General features: G+C 45.6%; 1 protein-coding gene across 4 annotated transcripts in view; it reads right to left on the bottom strand.

Annotated features, from left to right (window-relative positions):
* Nucleotides 1-707: 707 nt before the first annotated feature.
* Nucleotides 708-13,295, bottom strand: part of AK8 (adenylate kinase 8) — a 69,380-nt gene continuing 56,792 nt past the window's right edge. For 3 of the 4 annotated variants that reach the window (XM_050981088.1, XM_050981089.1, XM_009093599.4), the window contains 2 exons: nt 4,338-4,418; nt 708-2,273 (listed from right to left, as the gene is read on the bottom strand). In XM_050981088.1, coding sequence (XP_050837045.1) covers nt 2,036-2,273; nt 4,338-4,418 — 319 coding nt within the window. In that variant the 3' untranslated portion in view covers nt 708-2,035. The remainder of the gene's footprint in view (nt 2,274-4,337; nt 4,419-13,295) is intronic. The other variant, XM_050981090.1, reaches the window with a different exon arrangement.

The raw sequence follows: 13,295 nt of genomic DNA, 5'->3' as shown, positions 1-13,295 counted from the left end.
TGTTTCGTTTACAGTAATTAAATGAATGTCAATTGTTTTAGTTGTTTCTGAGGGAGAGTTCTACATGAGTATTAGCATGTTCTGCTAACCCTGACGTTCTGCACTTCAGGCCTGCTGCAAACCCTTGGGGGTTGACCACTGACCTGAGACTCCTACCCAGACATGCCAAGTGCATCTCAATGAGACTGAGCTCTTTTTCTCAGTTTCTATGGAACCAGCGGAGCGGAACTAATATAGCATCCGCATACAGATGAAAGAATGAAGAGGAAAAAGGGCTTTACAGCTAAATTAATTAAGCAGATGTACCTGTCTAATTAAAGATGCACTGTCCCTTTTGTACCCTAGCTGCAGTACAAACAGTATTTAAATACACTCTCTACCCATTTCATCTATCAAAATATTTAGTAGGAACGCTCAGATGAAGGTGATATTAGCAAGATGAGCTTCCCATGTATTATTAATAGAAGGGCTCCCAATTATGCATGAATGCTGCAGCACATCTTCATAGCAATGGCAGAAAACCCAGCTGCCCAAGCAGTCACCAACCAGCACATTTGTAACAGGTAGGGCTGTTAAAGATGTCCTTGCCCAGCTGAACACAAGGGTTTTGGCTGGCCCCTGTGCCTGGGAGCAGCCTCTGCCTCAGCCTGGTGCTGCAGGCTGGAATTTCTCAGCTCAAGAGGAACCAGGGACTCAGATTGCTTGGATTTAGCTTTCTTAGATATTTATTCTGAGACTTTCAGAGCTGCCTTCAAGGCCAGAGAGTCCAATTCCCATCCATCAACAGCCCTCCCCTCCCAAAAGTATCGAAGGTCCTGACTTTAAATTCTCACACAATATCCCCATTGCCACCTGGACAACTGGGTCTTTCCACCTGAAGTCACTCTACATGAGCAAGAAGGAAATTTGGCCTGTACATTTTTCATTTCTCCACATAGATCTAGACACTCACTGCCAAAGACAACAACAGAGACTCAAATCTTGACAGCAACAGGAGCAGAGGAGTCACCTAAAGCCAAAAGCTTCTTCTCTCTGCCTGCACCTTCCCTGAGGATTTCAGGAGGAACCTGAAGCTCCTTTCCATGCCCTGGCAGGGGGAATTCACAAACACACAGGGAAGAAACAGAACAGAGGCATCCAACCTAGTTCTCTACCACAGCACAGATCACTCCCCTTAAGGATGTGCATTTCCCCAGCCAGAGTCTGAGACAGCCAGCAGGCTTTCAGCAGAGATTTTCCAGGTAAAAACTTTTCATTGCTGCCATACCCAGCCAGAGAAGGAAACAAAAAAGAAACTCTGGGCACCAACATGCCCAGGCACAGCTCAGGCACAGCAGCCACAGGCTGGGAGCTGTTAGCCCAGGAAAAGAGAATTTAGGGACCCACCTGCTCCTGCAGCTCGTTATGTCCTTGATTGGGTTCTGCAAGTGATGGAGCTGCAATCAGTTTCCCATGGCTCTGGGTATCCTGCCCTGCAGAATGGGGGTGGCCACTGCATCTGCAGAGGGTTTGTCAGCACTTTTTAAACAATCTGAGTTAACAGGGGAGTTAAAACCTTTGCCCCCGACCTCAAACACTGTGGAGAAAGTTCACTGCAGAGCTGGGAGTTTTGTTTTCCTCTTTGCTTTAGGGTTTGCTTGCAGGGACAGTGCCTGGGTGGCTTTGGTGGAGAATTAAGACACAAACTCCTCTAACAGCTTTAATACTCCAAATTGGCTTCATGGGTCTTACACAGTGAAGACAAAACTACTATTCAGAAACAGAAAAAATATTCAAATTAAACACAGGATTTCCTCAGCCACAGTGTTTCCTATCTTGCATCATGAAACAAAAGCCAAAAAACTTCCCCTTGAAGCCCAATTTCTTACCCTCTGAACTTCACTCAGCCTTGGTGAGCTTCAGATTTAGCACAGCTTGGCTGAATTCCCCCTCCCTGCTGATGATTACCTGCCACTTCAGCAACCAGACTGCAAATATTGCAGGGAAAAATTTAAAATCAACTCTTCCACAAATCCTCCCTTTAAATTATAAACTTCTAATGTTTTTTACATGGAAGGGGCTTAATGATACAGCTTTCTATGAACTCAAAGATAACATAAGGGTCTTGGTCAGCATTGACATAAAAGGCATCTTGGTAAAAGTCCTCCAGGCCCTTGACATTGCTGTAATAGATGTTCAGGCGCTTCTCAATATTTTCTTCCTCGTCCTTGGGGTTCTGTCTGAGCCTGGCCTGGATCTCTGGAGTGGGAGCTGGTCTGAATGTGGTGTGGTATCTGCAGGGGAGAAGAAATGCCACAGTTTCAGCTCAGCCTGAGGACACAGCAGCCACCTCTGCAGGTACTCCATGCTCTCACCTATCACAGTCCCTTGGCCTCTTTCTGCTCCAGGCTGGGGTTTTACAACAAAGATTGGAAATCTCAGGGCAGATAATCTGTCATTTCTGCCCTCAAGAATCTTGGATCCTCAAAGGCCAAGGGTTTCTCTGGAGGGAACATTGGTAGTGTTCATCTGCTCCACACAAGGAGAAATTTCTATTGCGTTACCCAGTGCTCTGGGTTCAGAAGTATTTCCAGATCTTTCACTTGGAATCTTTGACTCCTGTCTTTAAAAATGGATCTAAAAAAGATCTAAAAAAAACCTAACCTTAAAGATAAACACAGCCCTGTGTCCAGCATTGCTGGGATCTGTCACTTAAACTGTGTTTAAGGCTCTCAGGTATTTAATTGCTAACATCTTAATGTAGCAGCAGAAGGTAAAGAGAGGTTAATTCACCTGAGATAGGTTTTGGTTATTTTTGATGTCCCAACTGCCAGAATTTGGCTTGCCTCAATTCACAGTTGTGGCTTCCCTCAGTTACTTCAGCAGGAAAGAGGATTTTCATCCTCAGAGTCCTGTAGCAGTGCCACAGCCCAGCTCAGCTGACACCAAAGGAATTCTGATGAAGTTCCTGCATTGCCAGAGGCTCCCAACAACCTCTGAGAGTTCCTTTGCAACCAAGTGTTTCAATTCCCTGTTAGAATTGGTAATCCTAACTGTGATTAAATATCTCCTCTGTCCTAACACAAAACCAGCTTTTCCCTCTTCCTGTACAGATGAATTTCCTGAAATTTGGGATATTTTGGGATAGATGCAAAACCAAGGAGAGAGCAGAGCCTGTGTCTCTGCAGAGCTGCACCCAACCATGTGGACACAGAGTTCTTCCACATGGGAATCATTTAGGGCCCAGCTGAAGGCCACCCCCTGCCCTGAGGGGACAGGATTTACATACACCAAGGATTAGACCCAGCACCTAAAAGAATTCAATTCACAGAGAATTTGTGAGGAATAAACCCCAGAGTGTGGGAGAGGGAAGCGTGTGAAGTGGAGCAGATACTGAACAGCCTAATCCTAATGATAAGAAATGCAAAGATGTGGGGATGATTTGCTTCAGCCTGCTCCTTTCTGCTGAACAACCACATTGCTCATTACTAAAGCAAAGAGAGCAGTTACAGCAAATCACTGCTGCTGTCACAAGTTAATGCTGCACCTCGAGTGAGATGTCTGGATAATCATCCATCACTTTGGGACAAATCCACTCCTTATGGCCTTAATCTTGCAGGGTTCAGGATTTGTCTTTGATGCAATAGGATGCTCTCAGCCTTTAGAAAAGCAAAATAAAGGTTTAATATTTATGTGTGGGGGATCATAAAGCCAGGCCACAAGTGAAGTTGTGAACACATGCCAGCTCCAGCAGGTATTTGGGAAGATTTAATTTATTTGTGACTTGTTCCCTGGAAATGAAGGGTGGAGAAGGCAGGAATGCTGAAGGTCACTGGTGAGACAAGGGGTGTGACACCAGTGAGAGGAACCAACCTTACAGTGACTCAAATGAGTTTGTTCTACTGAGCAGGAAACACATCAACACCTCCCAGCACACAGGACCATCACAGGAGCCTGGGGAAGTAAAATGCAGCAAGTTTTCCATTTTCCCCAGCTGGGAAACCTTCAGAATTCCCATGGGAATGTTTGGAAACCATCTGCATTTAGGCTAGCTTTCAGACATCCTCCCTCAGCATTATTTTCCCAACCAATTGAGTCACCATTAAAATGTCAGAGCTGAGCAATTTGCTGCTGTGGATTTCAGGCACCAGAATTTAAACCCCCCTGCTCTGAGGAGCTGCTGCAGCAGCAAGGTGGGCTGGTGCTTCAGGAGCTATGAAAGTTTTACCTCTTCTTTTAAGGAATCCCTAAGCAGGAGTAGTGCATTCCTGAGCTCCTTAGATTGCTAAGGAGCCTATTTGGTGCTTTCATCTCCGTGGCAGTGAGAAAAATGTTAGACATGAGGCAGGAGTGCTCACCTCTCCCCCGTGACAGGATCAGTCCTCCGCTGGGCCAGGCGCTCCATGATGGACTCGTAGGGCAGATTGAAGAAGAACACCCTGTGGAGAGCACAATTAAAGGAATTAACATCCTGAGAACTGCACCTGTGTCTGCTGCTGTTCACAGGGGTCCCAGGATGAGAATTTTGACTCCATGTTTCAGAAGGCTGGTTTATTATTTTATGATATATATTATATGAAAAGAAAAGGATATATTAAAACTTACTAAAAGAATAGAAGAAAGGATTTCATCAGAAGGTTTGAAAGGGATAGAAAGGAATGAATAATAAAATCTTGTGACTCTCAGAGAGTCCAAACCAGCTGACTGTGAGTGGCCATTAATTAGAAACAACCAACATGGACCAATCCAAGATGCACCTGTTGCATTCCACAGCAGCAGATAATTATTGTTTACATTTCCTTTCTGAGGCCTCTCAGCTTCTCAGGAGAAAAATCCTGGCAAAGGGTTTTTTTCAGAAAATATCATAGTGACACTTGTGACCTTCAGAGTGGGAGTTAATCCTCACCAAAGAGCAGTGGCAGTCCCCCCAAACCTGCAGAGTCACAAACCTGAGCACAGGATTTCTGCACAGCCTCTCCTCATGTGTTTGGTCTGCAGGCTCAGCAGGGCAGGAGCTCCCTGGCACAGGGCTGTGTGTGCTGGGTGCTCTGACAGCTCAGGCTGGGGGAATTGCAGCTGGAGCCTCTCTCAGTCAGTCCCAGCCTGCTCAGCACCCCAGCACTTCCCTCTGAACTACTCCAGATCCACTTCCCAACCCACCCAGCAGACAGAATCACGATGACATGACCCCAAAGGTAACTAAAAACCTCTGCTGTTCCTGTCAAGGACAGAGAAAGAGCTTGTCTGCCAGAATTATGCATTTCTCCAGTGCCCATGAGAGGGATTTTCCTGCTGCTCTTTCAGTCCACTTCCACTCCTTTTGCCCCTGTCTCCCCCCAGAGTGAATCCTCTGCTCTCCCACTGCTGCCCTGCATCCTTCAGAGCAGGATGAGTGCTAGGACAGAGCACAAGCCCCCTGATGCTGCTGACAGCTCCCTGTCCCCTCCAGCAGCACTGCCAGGGGAGCAGCTCAGCACAGCTGGGCCTTGCTGGTGACTCTGCTAAAAGGAAATATTAATGCTGAATGCTTCATTGAAGATCAGAATCTGCAATTCCCATTGAGCAGCCCCACGGTGTCACTGGGCTGGGTCCCACACCAGGAACAGCTTTTCACCACTGGGGGCTGGAGCAGGACCTGCCAACCCATTTCACAGGGCCAACACAAACTCCCTGACGTGGATGAAGGATGCAGAACCAGAAAACAACAAGCCCCACATGCACCCAGACACATCCCACTGCTGCATATGAACTGCTGTGCCCATCCCACATCGATTCCTTGTCTATTTGGTTCATTACAGTGCTCCTGTTAATTTTATATTTGTGCTCCAAAACTCCTCAGCAGAAAATTTTTGACAAAGTGCAGACATGAATCCCCTGTCCCCCTGCTCCTGGAGACTGGGGCAGATCTGCACAAAGATCACATTTAACAATTAGCTCAGAACAAAATAAAATATAAGGCTCCTTTGAACCTATGAATATCATTTTTCCCAGTGAAGCACAAGCTGAAGGCTGTAAATACATCTTTCTTTACAACACACCTTCTCCTGCTGCTGCCTTCAAGGCCAGGCTTCCTGTTTTCATTTTTGTCTGCTTCTCACAGGAGATACTGCGTGGTTTAGACATTCACCAAAGGAACATTTTACACTGACTGGGTGGGATCAGACCAGATGAAAGGCTGAGCTTTACCTTGGCATGCACATAGCAGATTACTAGAATCCTTTGTAGGATTTAAAGTTATGAAAATCATCTCTCTTTTCAAATGTTTACAGATAATGACTTCTATTCACACTGTGGTAACAAAATAACAGCCAGGAATAAAACATTCAAGATCTTGGAGATTCCAAAGACAGGAAAAGAACAACAGTTTCAACACTCTTTTATCCCTTACACTCTTAACATTTTGTTTTTCTTTGTTTCTGTTGCCCAACAATGGCACAAAAACGTGATTGTCACAACAGGTAACATCTGATGATGTGTCTCAAGATGAATATTCTAGTAGAGAGGAACAACATTTATACAGTCATGATAATTGATAGAGCTTCCTATTATATCCTGAGCTAAACAAACCCACTGAAGGATTATAACCTGGCATATCAAGAAAGCTTGTCGTAATTCATAGTTAGGAACACAAAAAGTATTATGGGATTTGAAACAGAAGAGCCTAAAAAACTCCACTTAAAAAGCTGCCAACAAAATGAACTCTGAAAGCCTTGTCTGAGACTCCCTTCTTTTCCAAACAAGATGCTGCTTATTATCCAGCCTGGTGTCACCATTAAAGAGGAGTTAGGGGGAGATGTGGGAGGGTGCAGACATCCCTGCTAATATGGATTTCTTTCTCCCCCACATGCATTGTGTAACAGCACACACAGGATTCACTGTGCAGCAGCACAAACTCCCAGTCCAAGGGTCCTTCCAGTGCAAGGTGGGATGCCTCACCCTGCCACTCCACACATCTCCCACAGATGAGAGAAAACAACACTCCCCAGGGCTGTCAGCTGAAAATTGTTCAGAAGCAGGGGAAAAAAAAAACATGAAGGGGAAAAGCACTGACAGAACTACAGTCTAGACTTAAAATACTTCCAATTAGAAAGCTTTATTACCATTTGGAAGGAGACACATACCCCACACAGTCTATTAGGCAGCCCCAGGAGGTTTACTCACTGGAGTAAAGCCTATTTCCACGGATGCAGGCTGGGAAGTGTTACCCTTGGCTACCTGATCCATCTCCTGCAGCTCCTCAAGGAGCTTGTGAGCAACATTTGGCCTCTGTCCCTTGCTCAGGCTCCTGGGACTCTGCTCACATAACAAAGCTGACCCTCCAACTGCCCAGGTAACACATTTGAAGGATTTCTCTTGGAAATCCTCATAACACAGAGGGCTGCACCTGTGACCTTGATCCAGCAGCAACTGGAACAAATCCCTGCAAGTTCTGGGTTCCTCTCCAAGCAGAGCTTGGCCCCTTCCACACAGCAGGTGTGGTTTCCTCACCTAAATGCATCCCCTGTAAAGCTCACTTTAGGAATCAGCCAGGCTTTGGATGTTGTAATGTCACAGCTCCTATCAAGGGGAAATATGAAACAGATGTCATCAGAACTGGTAGACAGGGAGGAGAGGAAACACAGCCTGGTATCAAAGGACACAACATTACCCTGCTGGATTAGCATCCAGCACAGCTGCAGCAGGGGAGTGGTGTCACTCAGCACTGAGGGGAGGGGAGGGCTGGCCACAGGGCCACCAGGAATCCTCACTCCTGTGCCACAGGGCCAGAATCCACCTGTGGGCAACCAAAAAATCGCTGGCATCCAGCTGGAGACTGTGGGGGAAACTTGGTGCAGCCTCTGAGGTCTCTGAGGATAAATGTCCCCCCTGACTCCCAGTGAGTGAAACCAGAGATTCCTAAGCACAGCTCTGTCCTCTCTCCTTTGTTCCATCTCCCAGGAGAGGGATATGTGGGAAAAGGTCCAGTCCTGTCAGCTTTTATAGATGATAAAACCGTGAACACAAATGTTAAAAGGCACAAAAAAATCCGTGTGTCAGAATCCTGCTCTTCCTCACTGCACTTGACATCATTTATCCAATCCAGTGCAGCTTCCAGATACATTAGAGAGATTAAATTCCAACAAATTAATAATGATGATGACACCTTCACTGTGTACCCAGTCAAATGAGAACTTGCTGCCTTTGGATGGTGATGAAATGTATTCCAGCCCTAGCAGCTGGAATGTAACTCTGTTTTCCTAGCAGCCATCTGGCATTCCAGAAGAGTATTCCAGCCACTTCTGGCTATTCAGGCAGTGTCATCTCAGAGCCTGGAGGTCACCAGGGCATCCTGATGCTTCCCCTGGCAAATGGGGGAGGAGAGGGAAGAGCAGGGGTGGCAGAGGTGTTATTTCACCTGGATTGTGAGACAGGATTTTTGGAAAAATGTGTCCCAACCACACCATAAGTGAAGGATTTGTGACCTACACAGCAGCATTCAGCTAATCCTGAGCTGCATTTGTTCCAGATGGCAACCAACCCCCTTAATCCAAGTTATTAACAACTGGCAGTGCTCAGTGCTGTCCTCACAAGAATTTATTTGGTGGTGGTTTTCCTTCTTTCTGGATGTAACCACACTGGCTTCCAGCACCTGGAGGGGAAACATTGGAGTGCTGCTGTAAGAGAAGCAGGTGTGCCTGAATCCTGGAGTCCTGTGCTAGGGAATAAGGAATGCTCCTGCTAAGGACAGTCCCTTTCCAGGATGGCTCCCCTGCCCTGCCAGCTGCCTTCACATCTCCAGAGAGCTGCAGCTCTGCCTGGCAGCCAGGTCCTGGCATTTAAGCACAGCTGCTTCATGAGGCTGACCTAGATGGAGCCAGATGTTGGCTGTTCTAGACCTGAGCTATTTACTTAGGTCACATTCTCATCCTTGGCATTTCCCATTGTGACCCTGGGGGAGTGGAGCCCAAAGCCCAAACCCTTTTTACAGAACTATTGTCTGTGAAATCAGATCATACCATCAAATCAAATCCATACTTGTTTTCATTTAAGGGTGTAAATACAACACAACAGAAGATCTGAGACAGGATCCTGATCCCTACCTGGCTTTTAAAAACAGAGACTACTGACTTGCTTGTGGCTATACCAGGGCCAGGTCAAGCTCTGCAACAAGTTAGGATGCTTAAATTAAACCAAAAATACACCACCAGCCAATACTGGGCCACTTTTAATGCAGCTTTTAAACTTTTGAGTTGAAGCTGCAACTTTAAAAATAGTAAGTTATTAATCTTTCCCTTATTTTCTTGACTCCTATATATCTTCTCTGTCTCAGGCAGGTACCAGCTGCCATATTCCCATTCTTCATGCTCTGCACTCTGCAAAAAAAAGAGGCCCCTGCTGGCCAATTCTTGTTTAAAATTGTGCATAATTGATAGTGGCAAATCTACCCCAGCTGTGTCTAAAACCTCTCCAGGGGCAAGAAAAACACTCTCTGTGACTGTCATTAAGTACTAAATTAGCAAGTGCTCCTGGCAGTTTACAACGTTCCACATCAGTCTGCTTTAAAAAAAAAGAAAAAAAGGAAAAAAAAGTGAAGATCAGATGCCTGTGTGATGTCAAAGTTACAGAAAACTTTGCTGGCAGAACTTTGACAGACCCTCAGCTAAACAGAGCAAAAAGAACAGGAAGGAGAGAGTGAAAGAAAGAGAGAGGAAGGGACAAAAAATTATCTCCTTTTCCAGGCAGACAAATAGAAAATGTCAAAGTCAAGGCTACACATAATTGTGCCTTTCATGAGGCACAGAACATCTTACTCCAAATGGAGATATCAACAGTGCTCCTGATGCTGTGGAACAATTCCCCATGGAAAACAGCTCTCCTGGAGGATGCTGTTCTGGCAGTGCAATGGCCACAAGTTCTGTAACTGAAATATAAAGGGGAGAAAGAGCTGAGGTTGAAATGTGAGGATGCAGAAGGTCCTAAAAGGCCACCACAGGTACAATCCTTGTGGGATCCATGGCACAAACACAAACTCCTCCCTTTGGTTCACAAAGCAGCCAAAGCAGGTGGGGAAGGAAATCACAGAGTTCTCAGAAATGCATGGAAAAGCCTTGGAGGCATCATGGAATGATGGCAGAGAGACAAAACCATCTCTGGAAACTGCCCTGGATCTGGGTAAACTCTAAGACTCTCATTGGTAACACTGACCATGTTATTAGCTTTTAAAAGTTTCAAAAATGCACAAAACTGTACAAACTTCTGGATTTTAGAAGCAGAAGGAGCTGGATGGCAGCTGTGGTCAGGGTACAGAAATGATCAGCATTGCAAGAAGGTCTTTTCCTTGGGTAGCACCAGTGAGTGATCACAACAATGAGACAAATTGAGTTAGTGGTCCAACTTGACAGGTCCAAGGAGGTTCAGATTTGAATCCAGGTAATTCCAGATAAAACCCTGACCATTTTAACTTTGTTGACTTTCCAGCCAGAGATACTGACTTGGATCAACCAATTCCCCCAAAGAACATCCCCTGCCCTATGGCAGAAATACACTTTGAACCTGAATGAAACCTTGGCTAAGCCCCTTCTCAAGCACCATGGCCCAGACACAGGATGCCAAGCGTGTTATATTTCCACAATCACATTCTGCATGCCCCATTCCCCTCTTAAAAATGAAAACTGGCTACACAGATCCCATCTCCCTTCTCCCAGGGCTTGCTCAGGGCTCAGTGCAGCTCCCACCAGGTGTTTTGCCCATGGGTAACCAGACCACAAAGGCTCTGCTGAGGCTGCACCCCTGACTCAACATGAATCACAGTTTATCCCCTACCCTAAATACTCCTCCTGCATGTCTCTGCAATGGATAAAATGATCCTTATCTCTTATTTATGGAAGGAGCTGTTGGGAGGTTTTATTCACTGATTTCTTTCAAACTCTGGGATATCTTCTGATGAAAGATGCTTGATTCTATTTCAGGAAGTAATTTCACCCTCTAGGTTTCAGCCATAAGGGAAAATGCACTGCATAAACACAAAAACACAGGTTAATCAGCACAAGTGTTTTGCTCATTGAGCTCTTACAAAGATTCATGGCATGACAAGCTGTTTCCAGACCCTGGATCTTTTCAAATGGATGCATTTCTGTGCAATAACTCCAAAAGGCAGCTCAGTGGGGCACTATTCCCAGGACATGGCTGCTGGCCAGGGGACTGAGATGAACAACACCCTTTGTGGCTGCAGATGTTCCTTCCCCTCACCAGCAGAGCAGAGTTATGGCTCTGGTAGATGTTTTCCACCCCCCAGCTGGATGAGCTGAGGTGACAGGGTCCACCCCAGCAGCCTGGTGGCTCAGCAGGTGCCACACCAGCTCACACAGGGGGAACAGGCAATGAACTGGGCCTGGAGCTGGGACAAAGCAAAGCAGCTCCATGGATTCACAGCAGCAAGGAACCCCAGAGCCCTTCCATGGTCTGCAGGACTTGGGGCTGTGCAAACATTACAGAGCACTCTGAGAGAGAGCAAATGTGCTTGTAGGAGTGGCTTCAATGCATTTTTAAACCTTCTTTGGAGGAGGCAACATTAACTCTTTCTGTGTGCAATCAGTGGCTTGGATGCATTAATACCTGCATTCAGAACTGCTTTACATTTCTCTCCTCATTTCTATTCTTTGCCTCCTCTTCACTCTCAGCTGTTATTCCAGCATCTTTGCATTCCCCCTGGAGTTCATTCCAGCGGTGCTTTATGAATCACAGAATAAGATGGCAGCCAGCAGTGCTTTAGAGAAGTGTGGCTGGCACCATTTCTGCCCTGCACGAGGTTAATCAAACCCCTTCTCAGATAATCCACAGCCTCTGCAGCCCCAGAGGCCCGAGGTCAGGAACCTGAACCCTCTGCCCCCAAAGCAGGCCTGTTTCCTTAGATCCCTGCAACCCTGCAATAATTAGATTCTGCAAAGCAAATCTGGAGCAGAGCAACAACTCCAGGGTTAAGCACCAGCAAACTCATCTCAGGACTGATGCCTTTGCTACCTGTCTGCAGCTTGGCACCAGCACCTCCTGCTCCTAACAAGGGTAAAACCTATACTCTTCTTCCTTATTAAATAAACTGCATCAAATTTAGAGAAAATGATGTTTAACCCCCACCCCCAACATTTAAACACTAACTTTTGTCGTTAGTAAGATATTTGGTATGTAAAAATAAATAAAAGGACTGACACTGAGGAAGTGTATGATTTGGGGGCAAGGGGAGGGAATAAAAGAATGGATTATAATGTGTCATTTTATATATGTGTCAAAGGAAACCAATTTCATAATAGGGAATAAAAATTCCCTGTTTAAATACTGTCAAATAAATCCTCAAATGTAATAGGGTTCACTTGTGGGGAAAGGAAAACTAAATCTGATTAAATATTAATGTGGCGTAGTATTAATTAAGAGAGAAAAAAGTCCATCAAGAGAACCCCAATATGTTTACTGTGTCCCCAGGAAGCTGGAAAATTTCACAATCAAGTGTGTAAATGTTCTAAAAAAGGGTCCTGAATATTTTATGAATATTTGTCATAAAACAGAAATAATAACCACTGTGCAGAGCTATTAGAATTAATATTTATGCTGCCCGCCATGAAATATTCATGGGGACAGAGAAAGGGGGGCCCGTAAGACAAGAATTAATTTACATTGGGCTTGGTTTACCCGCTGGCTTGATGTTTAAAGACGGCTTGACAAGGCTCCATATGAATCCGTCAGTCACTTGCAGCAGTAGGTGGGGTGAAGGCAGGGGGAGGCAGGGGGGGAGCGGGTCCAGGCTGCTGACAGCTCACAGATTGAGTTTCTGACAGCCCTTAAAAAATCTAAACGGCCCCCCACCTTTTTTTCCTTCTTCCATTGCCCAAGGCGCTCTGTACTGCCACCGTTCATCCGATCTCCCCTTCCATCTGCTGAAATTAAGGAATTAATGAGAGCTATACACTTTACAGCAGGCCCCAGGAATGTTTACTGGTGATTAAATTATAATGCAGCCCGAGCTGTATAATTCATGAACCAATTAAAGGAAGTGTTAGTTGATTTGATGGGATGAGGACGTACAAAAAGCATTTAACTAATAGGGAACCGTGGGCTGCCGGGCGCTTTGGCTTTCTCGGATTACGCGGCTAATTGCTCTGCTTTATAGGGCTGTCACAGATAGCCATACATATTTCATTGTTCTCAAATACTTCAATTGTTTGCTTTCGTGTTGCTGCTGTAATATGTAGAAGCCCAGCCAAACTTCAGTGTAGTTAAAGCACTACTCTGCAAAAGCAGGTTGCTCTGGGAGGAGGGAGGGACGAGAGGGGCACGAGGAGAAG

This window comes from Serinus canaria, chromosome 17 (genome assembly GCF_022539315.1).
Source record: "Serinus canaria isolate serCan28SL12 chromosome 17, serCan2020, whole genome shotgun sequence".
Classification (NCBI taxonomy): Eukaryota; Metazoa; Chordata; class Aves; order Passeriformes; family Fringillidae; genus Serinus; species Serinus canaria.
Note: the sequence above shows the minus strand (reverse complement) of the source record. Positions and strands in the feature narration are given on the sequence as shown.